Raw genomic sequence first — 26,019 nt, forward strand, 5'->3', positions numbered from 1 at the left:
ATAATTAGGCAACAAATGTTGGTATCTCATCTTCAGTGCCTCTGTGATTGGAGAATCGTGATGTCCTCTCAAATAATAGAGAAATTGTCAAATTGAGAAACATGGCAGAGATCAGCAGTAGGCTCCCAAACTGTTTCAGCAGGCTGGAAGTTGGGAGTTTCTGTGGTCTTCACCTAAACAATGAGACCAGTCCATGCATGAAGTCACCCCACAGAATTACATTTCATTGTTATTTCAGTCCTGGGTAAACAGAACTGCTAAAGATATTGCTCATCAGAGAGGTTCAGATATGATGAAATGCCTCTGAAGACTCTGCACCACTAGAATCTTCATGGTTGAACATGAATGTGTGCCCTGTGCCCGCAACACTTAATTCTAAGTTAATAGCACACATGTGGACTCTGGAAAGTGTTTGAAGAATCTACAGATAGCTCTAAAGCAGCTCTGTTGAGTCTCTTCAGAGTTTCCCTTTAATTCACAAATAAAGCAAGCTCCTAGTTCTTAGTTGATGTCTGGAGACTTGAGGTTCAATTCACATTGATGCCGTCTGAAATTTGCATTGCACAATAACTGATATTATAAGGTGCATGGTAGCTTCTAGGAGAATTAACACTTGCTAGCTTGGATTATTATTGGTACAATGTCATCCAAAAGTGCTAACCGAATCAATTTTATCAGGTAAAATTGACTGGATTACCCAGAGCTAAAAAAAATTTAGCACTATGGGATCAAGTGGAAGACATTTAGATGCTATAGTTCTCCTTCAATGCTCAAACTAACATCTACAAAGTACATAATAATAATAATAATAAATTTTATTTAATGGGCGCCTTTCAAACATCTCAAGGACACCTTACATAGTATATCGGAATAACATATAATCGGAATATAACAATAAAGACATCACAGAGACACAAATTAAAAACAGGATTCAATCCAAAAACAGAAAATCAAAAACACAGTGTGAAGAGGGAGCAGCGGCAGCCAAAGCGCGCCAGCGTCCACTCTCTCTTCACGGCAGCCATCTTGGACACAGACCTACAGGACTACAAATAGACAAAAAAATAGACAAATATACATGTTCTATAGCAACAAACAACACCCATTTGTACGTGGACAGCTGTCCATGTACATGCAAAACTGTGACACAACAATAGAGTAATGCAAAGAAAAAGTATTATTTGCATCCCAGTTGTACACAAATCTTCTCCTTGCATCGTACAATATTCTCTTTAATCAAATCCCAATCTACCTCATTGCACTATTTACAGTACCTTGTACGATTTTTTATCTGCACTGTCTCTGTAGCTGCAACACTAAATTCTATACTTTTATTTCCCGTTTTGCACCACAAGTGTATTCATGCATGGTATGAACTGCTTGCATAGCACGGAAAACAAGGTTTCTCACCGTGTCTTGGTACAGGTGACAACAATAAACCAACAACAATCATATGACAAAAAACTTACATGAAAATGGGATTTCTGCTCCAGTTGAAAGTAATATCACATTTAAGTGAAAATTGTAAATGCAGAATCCCCATATCCACACTGTAACAACAACATGTCTCAAAAGAGAAAAAAAAAGTTGTAATGTTCAAATCCCTTAATTCTCTAGTTAAAAATAATTAGGTAGCAAGCATTGGTATCTCATCTTCAGTCCCTGAATTTTAGTGGAGTTGCACCCAAGTTAGATTTAGCTCTTAGAGTTAACAGAATCAAGGGATATGGGGGGAAAGCAGGAACGGGGTACTGATTTTGGATGATCAGCCATGATCATATTGAATGTGCTGGTTCAAAGGGCCTACTCCTGCACCTATTTTCCATTTTTCTAAATGAAGAATTTACATTGCTTCAATACAACAATAGCTTTTAGAAGATGCTCTCGATAGTAACAAAGCCATCACAGTGAAACATTCCAATACTGGACACAAAACTAAATACAATGCATTTCATTCTCAGAGGTTGCATTTCATAAGACAGTCGACATCATTTTCTCTGGGTTATATGTCTTGGGAGACATTCATTTAGTTAGTTAGTTTAGTTTAGTTTAGAAGATTCTCTAAGCACTTTATGATGGTGGATGTCAAGGCCACTGGACGGTAGTCATTAAGGCACGAGATCTTGCCTTTCTTTGGCACCGGGATGATTGTGATTTTCTTGAAGCAGGGGGTACCTCAGAAAAGACTAGAGAGAGAATAAGGATGTCCGTGAACAGTCCCGCTAGTTGGTCCGCGCAGTTCCTAAGGACACGATCAGGGATGCCAGTTTTTGTTAGCACAAACCAAAGGTCATGTAATAAAGCTGCAAGGACAGTGAATTTTATCTCACACGCTGTTAAAGGAAATAATCGGAATTTGCAAGTGGTACTACATGAAAGATTGAAAGTCAAGTCAGACTTCCTTGTCGGTCTTGGGTGAGGTGAAGGTCTGAAGGCCCCAGTTAATTTCCTATGGCGGAATCTTACATTCCACTGATCACATGAGCCTACCACATCCCTGGGATAATAAACTATCTGCAGCACTGAAAACAAGCTTGCCTTCCTGTTCACCTCGTGATCCAGACCTTGCTGTGGAAAGGAAATGCAGTTTTTGGATCAATTTCTGTTAATGGTCAAGCCATATCTATACTCTTGACTTTGCAGGTTTTGGCATCATCCAAAAAAGCATGACACCTCTGCCTTGGCACAAACCAGGACTCAAATGCCAGGCTGCAGAACATTGAGTCCACCATGAATTTGGCAGAACGAGGAGAAAGAGAGAGGGAGGTGGATGGGAAAAACTGTAGTGAAGAGAAATAGAGCCTCAACAATTGGTTGAAGCGTTTCGAAACAAAGTACTTCTGCGAATTGAAATTGGCTTAGATTCAGCGTGGAGACCACTGGAGCAGAGGACTCTTTCTGCAGCAAAGGCACGAGGGCTTCAGCAGTAAACAGGTCAAGACCAGGGGCAGGACTAACCAGGAGCAGGTGACCAGCAACATGGAGATTGGAGGGCATGTTGCTGAAAATGATATTGGACTTGAAACACAGTTCAGGATTCAATGAGGATTCAAGGCTGTGCTTCAAACTGATAGTAACCATGAGAGGGATGGGATTAATGTTGATATGGAGCACAATATAGCATTCCTCTGACCACTCCCATCAAAATCGATTCTGTTTTTAGTTGCCATCCCAGACTTACATTCTACAATACCTTTTCAAAATTATCCCCTCCACACTCAAGAGCATTCTCAATGTTGATCTTTTTGAGAGCATTCACTCACCTTCCGTTATTCTTTCATCCATTCTCATTTTTGAGAATCACCAAAGGTTTACAACAATGAAATGAGCCACCAATGCCAATCAATACATGTCAATATTTAACCTTCATGTAACCCTCCTCCCATGGCATTTTGTCTAAACTCACTCGTGTATCATTCTGTTCCCTTCTTCTCTAAGTGCATGTCACAAGTTAACTGGTACAAAAAGTTGTGCACTGTTATTATTTCCACTCGACTACACATCACTTGTCACAACAATTAAAAAATATTTCCCCCAACTCCACTAAAGGCATGTTAAGAAAATAATATCACCAGCAGTCAATTGTGTTGGACCAGTTGAAGACAGGCTAGCCTTCTCTATCAGGTGAATTATCTTCGCATGTTGACCTCTTTCCCTTCTACTCTCATCATCATCATCATCCAATACAAAATACCAGTATTTGACCTTACAAACCATTACCCTGCTCTACCTTCCCTTTACTCTCATTAAATATGCTGAGTCTTCCTAAATCTTTCTGGCTTTCAAGAAACATAATGTCTGAAGCTATTTCTAGTCTCTCTTCCTGGTTTTGATAGGTTAAGCTTGTCCAATTGTGTCTCCAACTGGCATGGTCTTGTCAGAGTCCTTCTTCACCCCACTTGCTTCCATTTCCTCCTTAAGATTCACAGTCTTTCTTTCTGCAGGGTTTTTCACACGAGTAGTAACCTGGCAAATAGCTAACAATGGCCTGTTTCCTTTAGCATTGTTACTTTTTTGCAAATCTTTCATTCTTTTGTTCTATATCTCTCTACATCACTGTCTATATCTCTCGTTTCCCTTTCACCTGACTAGTCTGGAGAAAGGTCTCGACCCGAATCTGCCAACAGTCATAGAAACACAAAATACATGAAATATTCCTTCACACAGAGAGTGGTGAATCTCTGGAATTCTCTGCCACAGAAGGTAGTTGAGGCCAGTTCGTTGGCTATATTTAAGAGGGAGTTAGATGTGGCCCTTGTGGCTAAAGGGATCAGGGGGTATGGAGAGAAGGCAGGTACAGGATACTAAGTTGGATGATCAGCCATGATCATATTGAATGGCAGTGCAGGCTCGAAGGGCCGAATGGCCTACTCCTGCACCTATTTTCTATGTTTCTATGTTTCTATGCTGCCTGTCCCGCTGAGTAACTCCAGCATTTTGTGTCTATCTTCCGTTTAAATCAGCATCTGCAGTTCCTTCCTCCAAGTAACCCCCTACTCAAGATGTTTCAGTGTTAAATTATTTTGTTAAACCACCTATGAAGTTGCATGTAATTTTTACGATGTTGAATAAGCAAAATAAACACAAATTATTGTAATTGTCTGCTTTCCTTAAATTCATCCCTTCTACTGTGTTCAACTCAGCTACATATAGTCATAACAGGTTCTACATTCTTACCAATGTGTGAGTTACAATGTTTTTTCCTGAGTTCATTACAGGAATTATGTCTTATATTTATGACTACTACTCCCACAAGTCGAAGCATTTCTGTTATGTCTGTAAAATCAAATTCCTTCATCACTAATTAGACCTCATTCCGATTCAGATTCACCGGAGTTTAGCCTTTCCTGCAGGTTTTGATATCATCCTCTCAATGCTTTCATAAGTTCATAAGTGATAGGAGCAGAATTAGGCCATTCAGCCCATCAAGTCTGCTCTGCCTTACAATCATGGTTGATCAATCTTTCCCTCTCAACCACATATCCCTGCCTTCTCCCCATAATCCCTAACACCCTTACTAATCAAGAATCTGTCAATCTCTGCCTTAAAAATATCCATTGACTTGACCTCCACGCCATCTGTGGTAATGAATTCCACAGATTCACCACCCTCTGCCTTAAGAAATTCCTCCTCATCTCCTTTCTAAAGGTACGTCCTTTTATTCTGAGGCTATGGTCTCTGGTCCTATATTCTCTCACTATTGGAAACATCCTCTCCACCTTAATTCTATTCAGGTCTTTCACTATTTGGGAAGTTTCAATGAGGTCCCCCTCATCCTTCTAAACTCCAGTGAGTACAGGCCAGTGCCATCGAATGCCCATCATATGTTAACCCAATAATTTCTGGGATCATTCTCATAGACCTCCTCTGGACCCTCTCCAGAACCAGCACATCCTTCCTCAGATATGGGGCACTTTATTGGATCGACTTCAGTGCCTCTATATGCTTCTGCAACAAGGAGATTCACACACTGCACCATAGGAAGTGAGTTAGGAAAGGTTATGAAAATTAAAGCTCATTTAAATTTGCAAGCAGTACTAGTATGGGTGTGCAGTACCTCCACGTCCACGTGACAGCACCTCATTTGTCACAATAAAAGACCACACTTTCATCTCTTCCAATAAAGGTGGATATATCCACATTAAGAAAATAATACAATTAAGAGTCACTAATCCGAATTTGTAGAAGATGGGCAAGCCTTTTATCCTCTGCGTGGTTTGTAATCTTTTAAAATTATTTTATTAAATCGTTGAAAACATTAGTGACGCAGTGGTGCTGGTTTCCGACGGGATGAGTTGCCACAATTAAGGCAACCACCATTGTGACTTAAGATAGACACACAATGCTGGAGTAACTCAGTGAAACAGGCAGCATCTCTGGAAAAAGGAATGGGTGACGTTTCGGGTCGTGACCCTTCATCAGGACCAAGTGCAGGCTTGCTGAACAGTTCCGCTCATTCCGCTTGAACCTACCTGATCTCCCAGTCGCTAAACACTTTAACTCCCCCTCCCATTCCCACACTGGCCGTTCTGTCCAGCACCTCAAATTTTACTTGGGAAGCTTCAGCACAAAGATCATGGATTAATGACAAGGCAATCCATACAACCTGGAATTTCCTTCATTCTATTTTTGAGAAGATGAAATTTTGCAATATTATGTGTGGGACTAGAAAATAATAAAATAATCAGTTTGCAAATTACTTTTAACCCACACAAAATGCTACTACATCTATTTAGAGGCTGCCAATGTGAATGCTAACAATAGCCTCACATTTAGTCCTGATTTACTTGCTGATAGGCTGGTTCCAACACCAGCTGAAATAAGTTAATCATCAACTAGTGTATAAATTGGTCATTTGCACCATACAGGAAGAGTGACCTCATTTTAAAACAAATGTTCTTTTCAGAATTTGGAGCATAGAATCAAAGTTGCATATCACATGCGCAAAAAATAAAAGCAGCTGAAATGCCCCAAAGTATAAGCAAGTTCTTTTCTCAGTGATAAATGGTGACATTACCAAATTATTCTTGATACAGAGCAAATCATTTCCAGCTTGAAAACAGCCAACCCCAAATGTGGTTTGATAACCAAATGAATGTCATCACATTAGCTCCTGTAATGCTCTATTTCTGACGAGATGAATAACATTACAGCCTGCATATAATCCATCCGGGGAGTGACAATAAGTTTAATCCATTGTAGTATTTTGATGAGAGGCTACCTACCCAACGTTCATCTTTCTATAATTTCCTGCGTTTGCAGGGAAGTTCTTTCATAACCATTTTTAAATTTGTGAGTCACTTATGCACTCATAATGCAAATATTTATCAGTTCCATGATATTATCTTTGTTGCCTGGTTCCTGTTTGTAGAGGACATATGTTAATTGCTGCACCTTTAAGTACAAGCAAGCTTTTAGTTTTAGGGGAAGAAAATATATATGTCCCCAGATAACAGATTTGATTTCCCAATTGCTTCCATTTGAGATTCTCCCTTGAGCATGTTTAAGATTTTCATATATTATTTTAGTCCATTATATCAACAAACACTTGTTCTCAACCTGCTGTTTGCAGATCTTAGCAGAATAAATTTAATTTATAATATCATAGCTCAGATATCTGTGAATTAACCTGAGCGATTTTTTGATAACAACCAGAATCAAAAAGAATCTCAGACTTGGCTGGACTTTCTTTGGTGAGGTCACTGCCTTGTAAGCAGCGATCATTGCACTTTTTGTTCCTGGTGAATTTGTATGGATATTCTTATTTACAGTCAGTGCTCTATCATTTGAGGACAATATCCAGCTACTTCCCTAAGAACAGAAGGTGGCTCAGCGGTAGAGTTGCTGCCTTTCAGCGCCTGCAGCTCCAGAGATCCGGGTTCGATTCCGACTACGAGTGCTGTCTGTACGGAATTTGTATGTTCTCCCCGTGACCGGGTGGGATTTCGCCGAGGTCTTCGGTTTACTCCCACACTCCAAAGACGTACAAGTTTGTAGGTTAATTGGCTTGCGTTTGTATTCTTGGTATAAGTGTAAATTGTCCCTAGTGTGTGTAGGTTTGTTTTAATGTGCAGGGATCGCTGGGCCGAAGGGCCTGTTTCTGCACTGTATCTCTAAAATGGAAAAATTAAAAACTAAAGAAATGTTTCCTGTATGTTTACAGATTTTTTTTAAAGCATATCTCCCTCTGGCAACGTGGATCCATTTTACATCCATTAGATGGAGATGGGACGATTATACCAAACCATTATTTTGGGGAAAAATGGGAAACTGTGAAGGCTCCTTTCCAGTAATGAGCGGATGATAATAAAGTCCTCACACATCCTTTGTGCGTACATGTCTATGGTTTGCTCAAATTTATAAAACAGCATCATTACAATTGGAAAGCTGAGAAATAAAAATAATTCACTTGTCAATCTTTGCCTGTTCTGTATCGGCAATAATATTTAGGGGGGAAAAATACACGCCTTGGAAAAATATTAACTAATCTGAACATGCAATTAGTTCAAACAATCAGCAAGACAAATTGATCAGGGCAATACCAGATTCGAGTCAGTGGTATAAGAATTACTCTGTGCGATAAAACAGGTGTGAAAAAGGAGCTGTCAGGACCACCCCTGCAAATGCACCTAGTATACGGAGGGAAGGGCAATGCGGGAGTGATTCCATGTACACTTGCTGTGCAAGGCTCCGTTAGTAACTTTAGCATAATTAGATGTATAAGTCAAGCATCATTTTGAGAGTGGCCTATGAAGCACAAATTTGTCCTGCCCAATGTCACAGAGTGGTTTAGGAAGAAACAAAATAGCAGCTGAAGGCATAGTCACCCACCTAACAGAGCTAATGTTTCAAATATTGGTGGTTCAGTTTGTTCAATTGCTGGCATCTCAAAGCATGTCCATTTACTACTGTTTCTCCAGCGTCATCTCTCACTTACATAACTTGTACATTAACTTTCTGGAACGGCAAAGTGACAAACTCACTGTGAGGATGATGGAAATTTTGTGGTCTCAGTGAATATCGGGAACTCTTAGTTTAACCAGTGAGATTTAAGGGTTGATTAAATGAGAAGAGTGGCAGATTTAGATGAGTGCAGAGGATGGGTATAAAATGATAGAGAAAGGAGGAGAGGAAATGTATGATAAAGTTTCAAAGGATCATTCAGAAGGCTTTCAGCAATACACAATACACAAATGAGAAGACTGTTTTCTAAATGGGGAGAGGGTCAGAAATCAGTGGATTAGGGCTTGGGAGAACTGGTGCAGGATTCTTAAAGGTTCATTTGCAAGTTAAATCAGTGGTAGGAAAGCGAATGCAAAGTTAGCATTTATTTTGAGAGGACTAGAATATAAAAACAAGGATGTAATGTTGAGGCTTTATAAGGCACTGGTCAGACTGCGAGCAGTTTTGGACACCCATGTCTGAGGAAGGATGTGCTGATGTTGGAGAGGGTCCAAAGGACGTTTACAAGAATGATCCTGGGGATGACTGGGTTAATATATGATGAGCTTTTGACGGTACTGGGCCTGTACTCGCTGGAGTGAAGAAGAATGAGGGGGTCCTCATTGAAACTTACCGAATAGTGAAAGGGCTGATAGAGTGGAGAGTATGTGGGGAGTATGTTTCCACTAGTGGGAGAGTCTAGAACCAGAGGGCAAAGCCTCAGAATAAAAGGACGTACCTTTAGAAAGGAGATGAGGAGGGATTTCTTTAATCAGAGGGTGGTGAATCTGTGGAATTCATTGCCACAGGCAGCTGTGGAGGCCAAATCATTGGGTATTTTTTTAAGATGGAGATTGACAGATACTTGATTGGTATGAGTGCCAAGGGTTATGGGGAGAAGGCAGAAGAATGAAGTTGAGAGGAAAAGATAGATCAGCCATGATTGGATGGTGGAGTAGACTCGATGGGCCGAATGGCCTACTTCCGCTCCAATTACTTATGAACTTATTTTAGGTAAGAAATGAAATTTCAGCATTCTTACCAATGTTTAGTATTCACATGAATACTTTTGTGGTTTTCATGGGAAAATTGATGGGATTCAGAATATGATTACAATAAACCATGACCAAATCTACCCGAAAGACAGGAGGGTGGAGAATGCACTCAGTTCCATTGTTTTATATTTCAGTGGTCAACCTAAAAATCAGTATAACCAACATTAAAAAAAAAATTTTAAAAAAAAAAAAAATTTAAACGCAATTTACAATCGACAGCGCTCAATTTTTTTGTGCTGGTTTAAAAAAAACCTCTTCCTGGAAGCAAGCCATGGCTGAAAAACTGGTCACACCCCAGGAAAATCTAATCATCACAGGGGATTTCCATGAATTGTGCTCTTTTATAAGGCTTTCAAATAGGCTTCAATAACCAATCTTGTACTTCAAGGCACAAAGACTTCCAAAGGTGTATTTTTGAAGCTTGAAAATGGAACCTCTTTTAATTAGCTTTGAAATCCAGTAAAATGTTTAATATGTAGGGAAGAACTGCAGATGCTGGTTTAAATCGAAGATAGATACAAAACCCTAAAATGTTTGATATGTTTTGTTAATGCATTTTGGTCATTTGAACTGAGGCTACTGTGCATTATCTTTTGATAAACCTTTATTTTGCTTCTTTAGCTTAAATTGGGTTACTACATTTCAATGTAACTTAATTAGGTTTGTACCATTTAATTGTTTAGTTAAAAAATTCTTATTGAAAATCTATTTTCAGACATTTCCTGTTTATGTTGCTTCTTGGCAAATTTTGAGAGCAGTGATATATATTCAAATAAGTGTGAGTAGAGACACACGTCAAATGTGGAAGGGGGAGTGATGCAGAAATAAAGCACAATATAAATTCTGAACACAATTTGCACTATGAAGCTAACAACTCCTTGCAGTTGGGAATAAATGTCCAGAATACATCTTTCAATATATTTTTCATGCACAATAAAGAGTTGTTTGAGCCTGGCACAGAGAGTAATCAAAATCCACGAAACATAGAAACATAGACATAGAAACATAGAAAATAGGTGCAGGAGTAGGCTATTCGGCCCTTCAAGCCTGCACCGCCATTCAATATGATCATGGCTGAACGTCCAACTCAGTATCCCGTACCTGCCTTCTCTCCATACCCCCTGATCCCTCTTGCCACAGGGGCCACATCTAACTCCCTCTTAAATATAGCCAATGAACTGTCCTCAACTACCTTCTGTGGCAGTGAGTTCCAGAGATTCACCACTCTCTGTGTGAAAAATGTTTTTCTCATCTTGGTTCTAAAGGATTCCCCCCTTATCCTTAAACTGTGACCCCTTGTTCTGGACTTCCCCAACATCGGGAACAATCTTCCTGCATCTAGCCTGTCTAATCCCTTAAGAATTTTGTAAGTTTCTATAAGATCCTTTGTACATATCATATAACATACTATGTTATATTGTACATATACTAGTTTCTATAACATACTTTGTACACATACTAGTTAATTAGTTTTTATATACATTTGCTTGGAATGACAAGGTTGCAACTTTTGTTAGCCAGATGCCTTTCCCACAAATGCAAAGCATTCGAGAAATATTCTGAAATTTTAAAAATAACTTTGAAGTTCTCTGCTTCCCATTGTTCTGCTGATTTCAAATAAACACTCCCAGCTGTGTTTCAATCCCAGCATTATTGTAATATTTAAAGAGTAAATTTACAAATAAGGCTCTTGTAAAATTCGACCGTTTTCCACCCCAGTTTTACTCTCTCAGAATAAACCTTGGAATACTTTCAGCTACTTTGCCAAAGGAAAACGTTAGCCACCATGAAGCATTGGCTATAAGACACGCATCTGCCTGTTGGGTAATGGAGGTCAAATTAAAAAGAACATCATGCACATGCGCCTGCCACGTGCTCTGTAGAATCAACCTCAATGCATTCCTCCCAACCCCAGCCTTTGCTGCAAGCAGGGTGGGGAATAAGTAAAGGGAATTTATACACTATGACATCTTTATATACATAATTACAGGGAGGATATTTTCAGATCTTCCCTGAGGCACCACCCAAAACATTGAACCAAATCACGAGACCTATCAGCAATTTGGTGAAGAATTAATGTCTGTTTATAGGCTCTAAACTAACAGAGCAACCAAAGGATCCTGTTCCCAGTTGGGATGTTCCAAGTAAAAATTACCACTTGTTCAATAAATCTTTAGAAAAAACTGAAGGACTGAATTAATAGTTTGGAAATAACTCTTCCATGCAAAAGGTCCATGGCAGAGTTTATAAATATCTAAATCCGTCGTACCTGGCTTTTCCTAACCATTTCAACCCATACTTCTCAACCTGATGAGTTTGCTTTCAGACTCCAGCTCAAAACCCACGGCACTGCAGCTATTGGAAATCTACATTAAAGCAGAAAATGCTGGAGAAACTTGGACGGTACCTATGACCAGAGAAACAGAATTTTATTTTTCAAGTCAATTATGAGAATTAATCAAGCTGAAATTTTAATTCTGTTTTCTCTCCACTGAGTGTGCAGGACTTCTTCAACATCTCCAACGCTTTCTGTTTTTAATACCCTTCTAGCTCTTCACCTCAATTACTTTGAGTACTCTAACCTTTGGCCTGAATTTATAAAGTGACAGTCATATAACATGAAAACAGGCCCTTCAGTCCAACTCACCCATGCCAAGATAGATGATCCAAACTAGGCCCATCCAAACTAGTCCCATTTGCCTACATTTTATCCATACCCCTCTCAATCTTTCCAATCCATGTACCTGATCAAATGTTTTCAAATGTTGTCATTGTACCTGCCTCAACTACTTTCCATATCAGCTTGTTCCATGTACGTACCACCTACTGTGTGAAAACATTGCCCCTCAGGTTCCTATATAAACTTTCCCTTCTAATGTTAAACCTAAGGTTGCTAGTTATTAATCGCCTAACCCTGGGAAAAAGACTGAGTGCGTTCATTCTATCTATGCCATCATTATTTTATACATTTCTTTCTCCCAATCTTCTGCGCTCCAAAGAATAGTCCTAGCATGCACAACCTCTCCATATAATTCAGTCCCTCATGTTCTGGCAACATCCGCAAATCTTTTAGCGTCATAGAGTAATACAACTCGAAACAGGCCCTTTGGCCCTTGCCCATACCCATGCCAACCTGGGTGCCTCATTTACACTAGTCCCACCTGTCCATGTTTGGCCCATATCCCTCTAAACCTTTCCTATCCATGTATTTGTCTAAATATCTCATAAATGTTGTTTTAGTTTTCACCTCAACTACCTCCTCTGGCAACCCATTCCATAAACCAACCACTCTGCACTCCTTCCAGTATAATGGACCCTTCTTATAGCAAGGTGACCAAAACAGAACAAAACACCAGATGTGGCCTCACCAACATCTGTACAACTCCAACAAAACATCCCAATTTCTACACTCAGTGCCCTGACTGATGAAAGCCAGCAAGGCAAAAGCTTTCTTCAACACCCTGTTAACGGTGATGCCACTTTCTTGGAACTATGTACGTATACTCCTTGGTCCCTCTGATTCCACAATACTCCCCAAGGTCCTACCATTAACTGTGAAAGTGCAACCCTCATTTGACTTTCCAAACTGCCACACCTCATACGTGTCTGAATTAAACTCTATTTACCGTTCCTCAATGCACCTACCCAGCTGATCAACGATCCTGCTGTAATTTGGATAACCTACTTCATTGTCTAAGATAAAATCTACCTTAGTGTCATCCGCAAACTTATCAACCATGCCTTGCACATTCTAAACCAAATTGGTGATATAGATGACAAACAAAAATGAGCTGAGCATCATTCCCTGAGGCACACCTCAGGCCTGCACTATCACCTTCAGCTTCCTGCCATCAAGCCAATTATGCTACCTCTCCCCAGATCCCATAGTCAAGGCTCATCCAATTACTTCTCCAGCACCCAGTCATGTTCTTGGATATATCTGATCAGATCCAATAGATGTATCTACCTCCATATACCATTTACTGCAGATGTTCCTCATGCTCTTGAGCTCCCAAATTGTAACAGCTCACCCTTATCCGGATTAAACTCCATCTGCCATTTCTTCTGCCCAAATTTATAATTGATCTACATGATTCTACTGGATCATTTGACTACCTTCATCACTATTCAGAACTCCATCAGTTTTTACGGGTCTGCAAACTTATCAATCAATCTCAACCTTACTGATGAATCCAACATCTTGACAATGCCCTGTGGTATGCACCAGACATAATGTACTGATACCTGTTTTGCCAGCTCCACTTTCTCCAGTAATAAGTATACATTGGTCCTTGTCCTGGTCCCGTAAAGATCTGTAGGCTTCATCCGCCAAGGCGTAACTGTGGAAAAAATACAAATATCGTTATATGAAAAGGTCTTGAAACATAGAAACATAGAAACATGGTGCAGGAGTAGGCCATTTGGCCCTTCAAGCCAGCATCGCCATTCAATATGACGCTGATCATCCAGAATCAGAACCCTGTTCCTGCTTTCTCCCCATATCCCTTGATTCCCTTTGCCCCAAGAGCTATATCTAACTCTCTTTTGAATACATCCAATAAATTGGCCACCATTGCCTTCTATGGCAGAGGATTCCACAGATTCACAACTCTCTGGCTGAAAAGATTTGTCCTCATCTCAGTCCTAAATGGCCTACCCCTTATTCTTGAACTGTGACCCCCCTGGTTCTGGACTCCCCCAACATGGGATTTTTTATCCTGCATGTCTAGAGGAATATGGGCCAAACACAGGCAAATGGGACTAGCTTGGATGGGCATCTTGGTTGGCATGGACAGATTGGGTCGAAGGGCCCATGTGCATGCTGTATGCCTCTATGACTCTCTCTACATCTCTGTAAAATAAAATAAATCACACAAGATTATAAGATCATAAGACAGAGGAGCAGAATTAGGCCTTTTGGCCCTTCGAGTTTGCTCACCCATTCAATCACGACTGATCTATTTTTTCCTCTCAATCCCATTCGTCTGCCTTCTTCCTGTAGCCTTTAACGCCCTTAATAAATTAGTTACTAATTTAACTTTCATGAGGTTATAATTTACTGTTTATAAACTATTATAAGAAAAATTAGCATTTGAATTACTCCTTTAAAATATTAAAACTTCTCAAGATGGTATAATGTAATATTATCAAACGAAATCCGAGTCATTTAAGAAGAATATGATTATGAATATGATTTAACATATGTGCAAAAGTTTGATCAAAGAACGTAGATTTTAAGAAAGGCCTTGAAGGAGGAGTGAGAGTTGGAATGTTGAGTGGTTTAGGAAGGGAATTTTCAAAACTTGGGACACTGGATCCCATGATGTGGTGATGGACAAAAGGCAGAATGAAGACATTTGTCTAGCCAATCTGCATTGCAACATTTCACTACTACAGCAAATGATAATTAAAAGAATAAATCATTAACTAAGGCAAACATGGGGGAAAACCCCATCTAAACAGGCAGCCAGGTAGTGTGCTTCACAACAGCTGAACAACCCAGAGAGCAGTAACTCATTACCAAGCTGTTTTCTAATGCTATATTTTAGTTTAGTTTAGTTTAGAGATACAGCGCGGAAACAGCCACCCGGTACACTTACACTGTCCTGCACACGGTGGCGCAGCGGTAGAGTTGCTGCCTCACAGCGCCAGAGACCCTGGTCTGATCCTGACTACAGGTGCTGATCGTGTGGAGTGTGTACGCTCTCCCCAGGACCGCGTGGGTCCTCGCCAGGTGCCCCAGTCTCCTCCCATCTCCAAAGCCGCGCAGATTTGTCGGCCAATTGGCTTGATAAAATTGTAAATTGTCTTCTTGTGTGTCTAAGATAGTCCTTAGTTCCACTAGTGTCCCTAGTTAGTCACTTGGGATCGCGTTACTATTCTATGAGGATGCCACCAGTTTTATTTTAGGATAATGCATGTTTATCTTTTTATAGCCATGGTTATACCAGGAGGAGAGGATTACCCATCTTCTCATATTTTTGGACAGTGAGAAAATTGATTCCCTTGGTCAAATGTCCTTTCTTTACAAGTGAATGTGGACAGATCACTTGACTGCTGAGACATCATAATTGAATAAAATATCATGCTCTGGGTACTATTCGATATTTGGCAACAGTAAAAGTCTAACTTAACTTTTCCTGTCCCAAAACAAATTGCTGGGCACACCTTACTAATTTAGCAGAGACCAGGAATCAAGTTTGGACCCTTCTGGATCATACATTTTCTCTCATTAATTATCTCAAGGAAGCATTGAAATCGCTGACCATAAGTAAACTACAAGTTCTGTTATTTATTGCAGAGATGCCAGGAATCTTTGCCATGTAATTACTGGGTATGCAAAACCTTACATTGAAAAAGTTAGATCATTGCCTTATTGAGCATTTTGTGGAAAGACTTACTGGAAAAAGCAAAAATGATATTGCTGTACAAAGCTGCATCATTATACCAGCTGGGCAAAAGATGACAGATCTGCAGATTTTCTGTCTGTTGTGGCTTCCATGGTATCTCAAGTACCAGCAATTTAATATTAAAAATCATCTTGTATATTGACCTTGCCCTCAAAACTTGAAATAAAAGAATAGAAACTTCATACCAGTTATCAGTCAGTTACATGTTGGCACAATCTGAGAACATAAACTCAATTCACTCAACAACTTTTATTTCACTTCAGTTTCAGTGGGAAATAGGATTACACAATGTCCATAATTTGTTGCCAGCATCAGCCTGTGTAAGAAAATGACCCTAAAAAGAGTCATAGAGTGATACACTGTGGAAACAGGCTCCTCGGCCCAACTCGCCCACACCGACAACATGACCCAGCTACACTAGTTCCACTTGCATGCTCTCGGTCCATATCCCTCCAAACCTGTCCTATTCATGTACCAGTCTAACTGTTTCTTAAACGATGGGATAGTTTACTAGATCAGCATCTGCAGTTCCTCCCTTCACATTATGTCGAAAGGAAGGGACAGAGGTCAGTGTCCTGCACTGAGTGATTCACCCCCCCCCCCCCCCCCAATACCTCCCAGCTTTCCATCAGCTATGAGGTATATAAGGATAGAAGTGAGCCAACACTATAGCACGTGCCTTCTACTAAATTAGTGGCAGTTGCTTGCCTTGACGACTGTAACAACATTTCGAAATGAAACAAAAATATAAACACCGGCAGGTCAGGCCATACTGATTGGTATTAGCTTTTCTACATCATCACTGGATCACAAATGCAATTATTTTCTAAACAAGCCCATGTTCTTCAACATTCCCAAACTATTTATGTTGCTGTTTTTCACTCAAAATTGTCCCGTGCAAGGGCATCCCCTCACGCTTTCTATTAAAATTCTCCAGAATTATGTTTTAATTGTAATACAATGATTGTCCGGAATGGGAGACCATGTTTGCTCTGCACCACGTTTCTCCAATTTTGGTGGGAAAGTCCTTGAAGTGAGATACAAAGGAAAAGATGTTGAGCCCAGTGTCAGAATACTGATTTATGAGAAAAGGCTGCAAATTCATCCTAAGAAAGAAACATCAACGACACAGTGCTTTGGGACGGTGCAAACTGATCAATAACTCAGAGCAGAGCCTCAAGCTAAACCAAGGGAGAAGGTTCTCAAAGCAACGTTATCAAGTTGTAGATAGATCACCTTGACTTCATCATTCTTCACAAAACCCTTAAATAAAAGCCCAGAATTGCTTCAGGAACAGACAGAAGGTGCGATGAGAAGAAGACAATTACATTGTGGACCAATAGCCACTTTCTCCAGGGTTTCAATGCCACCTTTTAAAATAATAAACTTGGCTACACTGTTTTGGAGAAATAAATTGTGAAGCAATTCTCATTTGCCGTTGAGTCCATGGATTACCACTTGTGCAGATTCTTTCATCTCAATCCTATCCCACTGCGAGTGTGCAATCAGTGTGTTTACACCCTTTAAGAATAGAACATGTGTAAATTCTTGCATATTAAGATTCAACTGCTCATTTGAAGTTTCATAGCAACATCAAATCTCCCACTGTCACTAACCATAATAGAGCCCTCATTGTAGTGAAAGGAATCATGTGTCATACCTCTAGAGATGTTACAATAGTTAACCCAGACAATCAGGATTTTTAAACTTAATTTCAGTTTAAAACAGTTCAACAGAAAGATTTACAGTTAAAAAAACTGTGTGCTCTCACTGTTATGAGGTGCACTTCTCTTACAGAATCTGTTCCACCAGTATTTTAAATGCTTTGTTTTGGTCATCTGGTATCTACCTAAACCCTGGTCATATATGGGAAATTTGGTGAAAAGCGTTGCGATATGTAAACGTTTCACCGAACACATGGATTTACTTGTGATCCATGCAGGTATCATCATAGATAGATTTAAATAAATAAAAACAACAGGAATGCCTAGTTATGGTTGGCATATCACATCACAAGCCACAGCAATAAGCATTAAGCCTTCATAAAAAGTTATGAGTTAACACAAAAAGTACAATGGTGAGTGCACACATATTCTCAACAGAAAATTTTAATGTTGGTACTTTTCAATTAAAATTAAGATTAAAGATAGTGAAATTTGAAATAGCATTGCATCCATTACATACCGAGACACACAATGCATTGGTACAATTGTGATTACTATTCATACTACAGTCCTTCTACCAAAATAATATAACTCCTTTTATTCTAGTTTCCTTTTTTAAATTTTGCTCACAGGGCGGCGAGTGAAACAGTCAGTGAGACTTTCATTTTCCATTCATGATCCGTCTGACAGTCATTTCATATGCAAACCTTAGCATACACCAAGTGCAAACATTCAGAGGATCCTATTATATTGCAAGGCAATCTTTTCCCTTCCCTTTCTGGCTGCTTGCCACACACACGGTGACATGCTATATCTAAATATTAAGTAGACTTACAGGTGCATATCATATTAGGTGGTTGATCAGTATGCATGGAACATTTTACATTTGTAACAAATCATCAAAGCAACGAAACAAGCGACATCAACAGTAATCTTTTTGGTATTTGAAAGACTAACAGAATGTTAGCAATTGTGATTCCTCTCATGTCCTGTTGGTGTCACTTATCCAATGGTGACAGTTCTTCGTGTTAATCCCAACTCTGAGAGAAATACAACACAGGGTACAGTTTTCATTATTTCACTTCCAAGTCGCACAAAACCCTGACTTGGTGACATACTGCTCTTCCTTCCCATGAACTGGATATAACAACTTGTACACCCTGCCCAACAACATTAATGAAGCACCATTGCCAGAGGAATTACATTGACAGCTCACTGCAATCTTGCCCAGAGCACTAAAGCTAGGCAAATACTACCCTGGTCAATAATAGTCGGAGCCAATGCCTGAATGAAAAAACCCACCATTGTATATATTCGCAATCCCGATTTTCATTTGCCAAGGCCATGTGGATCAACTATTCTTGCAAAACATAACAGGAATTACAAATTTCAATTGCACCGATCAATTGACCTTCAAGACTTCCACTGCCCACACTTGCACAGAAGAAAGCAGCCACCGTAGCACTTCTAGCAGTATCTTCACAAAGCATCAGGCTCAGTGTGACGCAGAATCGTTTTGTGTTAACTCATAACAAAGATTTATGAAGGTTTAAAGGTGATGTGAAGTATTCATTTAACCTCTGCAAGCATGTGAAAGAAACATTGCAACAGCATATCTGGTCACAAGATTTTCTAGACATGTTCGTGCACCATTAAAAAAAGGCATAAAAATTGCTTGGTATTCACAAACCTAAATATATCAGAATTAACTGAAAATTTTAAATTTGACAAATCTGCTTGAAACTGTTTCACTTTATTTAATTAAACTTTTTGTTGCATTTTTCTTATATCTATACTGGGCCGTAGTCCAAACACATTTGTTAAGTGTTATCAATCATTTATATACTCGCGATTTCCCCAATGCTCATCAAATGGGCATTATTAAGAAGGAAAATCATAGCTGTGTTTAGGAAGGAGCAGAGTGTATAATCCTGTCAGTGGACTGGGATGATTATCAACGTCAAATAAGACTCTTCCCAACCACTCAGTTTAATTCCACAGCTGAAGATAGCTACACTCGTCCTCTGGCTAATTAGCTGCTTGAAAAAAGTTACGGGATTTTTATTAAAGGTGTGTAAGGATTGGCTTTGTTGCAATTTTAGGAGTGGTTTCAAATTGAGATGAACGAATAGTTTCTACTGAGAAAAATTATGCCCACTCTGGAAAGCAATATTTTTTTTATTGACAACTAAAATGTTAGAATATGACCTTAAAACATTAACCCTAATATTTTATGGTAACTCACATTAATAATTGGAGTTGCATCGGCAGCTTCTGGACCTTCTGACCTGAGAATCAGTCCATTATTCTGTTGTCAATTCATAAAATTCCCATTACCTATGTGAAATAGTTTAGGTTGTACCGCCAAGCTGAAATATGACCCATGCCTTGCTGTGTGTGGTACCTACATTGGGCCATTTCAAAACCAGCTCTAAGTAGAAGATGAAGTGAGTTTGTAATATTTTCTTTGCTGTTGATGAAAACTTACCAAAATACACTATTTAAACCATTAATGGGCCATCCACGCTTGGGCAAGCTGTTAGAAAAGCAGACTTTCATTATAAAAAGAATAACAAGCTGGTAATATTGTGTAAATAAACAAAAAGTGTTGGAGTAACTCAGTGGGTCAGGCTGCATCTGTGAAGGGAATGGGCAGGTGACATTTTGGGCCGGGACCCTTCTTCAGATAATCAAACCTTCATCACTTTGCCTGTCCATTCCCTCCACAAATGCTGAGTTATTCCAGCACTGTATTTATTTTATTTTTACAGTATCCAGTTCCTTGTGTTTTATCTACTCTTATCACCTTTCCATTTCAAAATGAACTGCTAATCCACTTACAATAACAGGTTTTCTGATACTTAACCAGATAGGTGTCAAACATATGACATGATTTTTCTAAACTAATCTTTTGGCAATGTCATGATTTTTTTAAAATACATATTTTTTTGCCAGTTTCATTACAGTAATCATTTTGCTGGAAACTGTTGTTGTAATATTATAATCATTCAGTGGTGAAGGTCACCTCCAGTTTTATACCAATCACTAAGGATATTTATAAAACGACAAGGAAATAAAAGTTAGCAGATTTCATGAAGTAGTTTACTTCACCTTTGCAGAATTACATCTGCATGTTCCTAACGACACAGTATCTAATGAGAGACAACTAACAATTTCCCATCATTTGTAATCCGTGATTATCTACCACTCCCCAGCCTGATCCACACCCAATGACCTTCAAAAGCAAAGGTAGACAAAAATGCTGGAGAAACTCAGCGGTTGAGGCAGCATCTATGGAGCTAAGGAAATAGGCAACGTTTCAGGCCAAAACCCTTCTTCAGACGCGTTGTGAAGTTCGACCCGAAACGTTGCCTATTTCCTTCGCTCCAAAGATGCTGCCTCAACCGCTGAGTTTCTCCAGCACTTTTGTCTACCTTCAATTTTCCAGCATCTGCAGTTCCTTCTTAAACCTTCAAAAGCAATTCCGACTTGCTTCAGGGAAACTCAAGAGTTAAATGTCAGACTCACAGTCAGACATTTGATGGTTACATCTGCACTGTGGAATCTGCCCCGCAGTGCAAATAAGCACACACCCACAGCTGCGATAGCTCCATCATTCTGAGTTATTCCTTCAGCTAAAGACAGAGACACATTCATACAGTTTCGTCTTGTGCTCAACAGGGTTAGATTAACCGATCAAATTACAGGACAAGGAGCAAATTTCATTTTTAGTTTCGAGATACAATGCGGGAACAGGCCCTTCGGCCCACAGAGCCCTCACAGACCAGCGATCACCTGTACACTAGCACTACACAAGGGACAATTTACAATCGTTACCGAAGCCAATTAACATACAAACCTGAACGCGTTTGGGGTGCAGGAGGAAACCGGAGCACCCGGGGAAAACCCACGCAGTCACGGGGAGAACGTACAAACTCTGTACAGACAGCACCCATAATCAGGATCAAACCCAGGTCTCTGACGCTGTACGGCAGCAACTCTACCGCTGCGCCAACGTGCCGCCAATTTTGTACCTGATATTTTAATCAGTTTCTTATTTTATTAAAGCTCTGTTTTACATTGCTACAGTCTGGGACATATCTGGAGTTAACATTTGTTCTTTTCAAATACCTGTGCTGAGATATCATTCCCTTCTCCAATATTCTAAAAATCTAATTTTTAGATTTTACAAGGAAAAGCTTGATCAAGTTTCAATATCTCTAACACTGTCAAAAACAATTATTTAACTATTTAAATAAAAGTAGAATATACTGGAAATATCCCACAAGTAAGTAGATTCACAGTTTAAATAGTCAGTATGTGAACTGTACAGGCAGTGGAGCTTCTGAAACAAAGCTCGGGTTTGTTTTTGTAATTACCTGAGGGGATATTGCAATACAATGATAATGTGTGAAGTACTGCTTTGTTGAATTGGTCTTTGTCTGCAGTGCCTGTTTGTTATTTAAGATGATTAGTGAACAAAACTAGGCATATTGTTGATAAGATCGGAGATATGTGAGAAGAATTGGTTGAGGAAAAGCATGATGCGGGAATCAGGAATGGAAAACAAACTACTGGGGGTACTCAGCAGGTCAAGAAGCATCTGTGGAGGCAGAGAAATGAATGACATTCCAGGTCATGTCTTTGCATCAGGACTGAGAATGAAAAGAGGGGATAGATACCCGGTGTAAAGTGTTGAGAGGGCATGCTGATGTAGGAGCTAGCGGCCAGGAGGTGGAACAAGGTGAGGAGGGGATAATGGGCAGCAGGAGACAGGTACAATATGATACAATAGAACTTTATTTATCTCAGGAGGGAAATTGATCTGCCAACAGTCATGAAACACAGGTTACATGAAACATTAAATTAAAGTGACTAGTGGAAAATATTGGGGATGTGCAAAGATTGGGGGGAGGGGAGGGGAGTCAGTCACAGTCTACCCACGACAGAAGGGGAAGGAGTTGCACAGTTTGAGAGCCGCAGGGGGAATGAATCTCCTGTGGCGTTCTGTGCTGCATCTTTGTGGAACCAGTGTGTTGCTGGTGCTCCTCAGGTTGACCAGCGGGTCATGGAGGGGGGTGAGCTGCATTGTCCAAGATGCTCCACAGATTGAGGAGGTGCGGGTGGGTCGGGTTCGAGTCCAGAGACGGTGGCTGAAAGGTAGAGACAGACAAGGGAAAAGAAGATGGTGTGGCACAGTGACGCAGCAGTAGAGTCGCTGCCTTACAGCGCCAGAGTCCCGGGTTCGATCCCGACTACGGGTGCCCGCACAGAGTTTGCACATTCTCCCCTAAACTAAAAGATAAAGTGCTGGAGTAACCCAGAGGTTCAGGCAGCATCCCTGGAGAACGTGGATAACTTACTCTTTGGGTCGGGACCCTTCTTCAGACTGAACAATTTCAATATTTTAGACTGAAGGAGTCTGAAGAAGGGTCCCAACCCAAAATGTCACCTATTCATGTTCTCCAGGGAGGGACGAAAGAAAGGTCCCCGCCTGAAACGTCACCTATCCAAGTTCTCCAGGAATGCTTCCTGGCCCGTTGAGTTACTCCAGCCCTTGGGTCCTTTTTTTGGTAAACCAGCATCTGCAGTTCCTTGCTTCTACAAGGGAAAATGGGCAATAGGAGGTTGGGGCAGGGTAGTGTGGAGTTGAAGAGAGTGTCTGTAAGGAGATAAGTGGAAGTAAGAGGCTACAGATGCAGAATCTGATGTGAGAAAGGTGAAACGTGGTGGCAGATGAGCAGAAGAAACCAATTGGGGAGGGTCGGAAGATGTGGGTTTGTTGGTCTTAGGTAGATAAAACTTGGTGGGAAGGAGAATGAAACTGGGTATCAGCGGATAGAGGTTACCAGAAGGGCAGGAGCACTGGAATGCGGGTCACCTGAAGTAATTGGTGTGAATCATCTTTGTAAATGTAGATACTGTTAAACAATGGCTGAGCGACCATGAGGTGCCGGCTCGGGTGGAGTCAAAGTCAAATTTAAGTCGCTGTGACATTTTTGAACACTAAAGTCATTCCAAAGTCATCAAGTGTATTCTGTTAATGACTGCAGGAGTACGTGTTGAGAGGTGCCCTGATGCTGACACGGTAAAGGAATCTAAGGGCCTGTCAGCAATGAGGGCCGAGTCTTGTATAACAGGTCTGCTAACAGTCATGGGTGTATTCTTTAAACAGGTAGCATGAATGGCATGGATGTGCAGGCAGGCACGGAATTCACTATCAAAACATGGGGACACACAGTTTCTTGGCTGCCGCACGCAAGCATGCTCACACACACACACGTGCGCGCATGCCTTGCTCCCTATGGACGGTAACATCGGGAGCTGACCTGGTTGGTGACCGACTCCGAACTCCAGCAACAACAGCTTCATAGCTTCATCCGCCCTGAAACGTGGGGCTTAAATCGGCCCATTCACCCCGAATCGCGGGGCCTTTCATCGGCCGGCAGGGGCTTCAACATCGGGAGCCTCGATCGCCTCGATGCAGCAGTTTGATTTTAAGCCATGCTGGGCGCTGAAAGGCCCCACGAGCAGGCCGATTCAGCCCTTAGTAATCGTCTGATGAAGTCCCCTCCAAGGATTTCCGCCCATGTGCGCAGGCATGATAGCACAATAAGCGAGTTCGGTATTCCGACTGCGCATGCCCAGGTCATAGGTCATTCGCGATAAACATTCTCGTCAGCTCAGCTGCTGCGTGAATACAGACCTCCAGCGCTGAAAGCGATGTTGAATTGCTACTGGACCGTCCCCTCCCAAGTGTCCCAACCCTGTTTGGGAGTGGCCGGAGATGTCCGGGGTGACCCTGGACAGACGGAACACTGACCCGGTGCAGTGGCTCGGCCCCAGGCTTACAGCCAGCGCGGAGAAGAAGCGCTAACTCCAGCTTAACTCTCCCTGTCCCGCCGGATTAACCGACAGCCCTGGACTGACGGGACACCGGCTCGGAGCTGTGGCGGCCCCAGACTTACTCCAAGTTTGCACACAATACTCCAGGTGCGGTCTCACCAGGGCCGTGTACAATTGCAGTAGGACTTCCTTCTCCTAAACTCAAATCCTCTCGCAATGAAGGCCAACGTGCCATTAGCTTTCTTCACTGCCTGCTGTACCTGCATGCTTACTTTCAGTGACTGATGTACAAGCACACCCAGGTCTCGTTGCACCTCCCCTTTTCCTGATCCGAAGACATTCAGATAATAATCTGCCTTCCTGTTCTTGCCGCCAAAGTGGATAACCTCACATTTATCCACATAGAGTTGCTGCCTTACTGCATCAGAGAACCCGGGTTCGATCCTAACTACGGGTGCCATCTGTACGGAGAGTGTAAGTTCTCCCTACGAACGCTAGGGTTTTCTCTGGGTGCTCCAGTTTTCGCCCACACTCCAAAGATGTACAGGTTTGTAGGCGAATTGGCTGTGGTAAAATTGTAAATTGTCCATAGTGTGTAGGAAAGTGCTAGAGTACCGGGTAATCGTTGGTCGGCACGGACACCGTGGGCTAAAGGGCCTGTTTCCACATTGTATCTCTAAACTAAATGAGTTAAGCAAAGCAAGAATTTCATTGTCCTATAAACTTGAACTTGAACTTGACATAACTGTGCATGTGTTAATCTTGGCTTGGACAGCAGATGTCCAAGCATGAGTGGCTGCGTTCCTTGTAAAAGGTGACATTTCAAAGAGACGGAACATTTTATTCACAAAAAGCCAGTCAAAATATTCATGCAGATAACATTAACAAATTGATGGCATTTGTAGTTTTTTTCTGTTTCCAAAGGGACAAAAAGTAGTATTAAAAAAAGCAGCAGGAAGAAATTGATCTTAAGGACCCAGTCTGCTCCCAATGAATAGTAGCAGAATGTAAAATAGCATCAGAGTGTAAAAGCTTGGCAGAGTGTGAGTGCTTTACAGGAATTTTGAGATATGAGAGGTATAGGAAAGTAGCCAAGCTGAAAATGTGGTCCTTAAACAAAGGGGAGCACTTAGAGCAGAGGAGGCACTTAGTGACACCACCAAGCAAACCCAATGAGAGACGGACGATTCTTTGTTTCATCTTACAAGGGCAGAGTTTATGAGGTCAGATAAACAGCAGGCAGTAGGCAATCTTTGAGGTTCTGTGGATTGTCCAAGCCCACAATGTGCGGGGGAACGAGGAGGAGGATAAGGGGAGCAGCTGTAAGGATATTCCAAGAGATCTTTCTCCTTCTGAGGCTTCACTCTCATTATCATGGTGGGATTTACATTTATTTCTTACTTTCTCCTGCAGCGAGTCTAGTATATATTTTATCAGAGTAGAAAGTCAAAGACACCTCTGAAAAAACATGTGTAGGAAGGAACTGCAGATGCTGGTTTACACCGAAGATAGACACAAAATGCTGGAGTAATTCAGCGGGACAAGCAGTATCTCAGGAGAAAATGATTGGGTCGAGACCTTTCTTCAGACACAACCGAATGC

At 40.9% G+C, this 26,019-nt stretch overlaps 1 protein-coding gene across 6 annotated transcripts in view; it reads right to left on the reverse strand.

Moving 5' to 3' along the window:
* myo1b (myosin IB) overlaps positions 1–26,019 on the reverse strand; it is a 272,707-nt gene that overhangs the window by 156,746 nt on the left and 89,942 nt on the right. For all 6 annotated transcript variants that reach the window (XM_033023743.1, XM_033023747.1, XM_033023745.1 and 3 more), the window contains exon 4: positions 13,743–13,837. In XM_033023743.1, coding sequence (XP_032879634.1) covers positions 13,743–13,837 — 95 coding nt within the window. The remainder of the gene's footprint in view (positions 1–13,742; positions 13,838–26,019) is intronic.

This window comes from Amblyraja radiata, chromosome 7 (assembly GCF_010909765.2).
Source record: "Amblyraja radiata isolate CabotCenter1 chromosome 7, sAmbRad1.1.pri, whole genome shotgun sequence".
In the NCBI taxonomy this organism is placed as follows: domain Eukaryota; kingdom Metazoa; phylum Chordata; class Chondrichthyes; order Rajiformes; family Rajidae; genus Amblyraja; species Amblyraja radiata.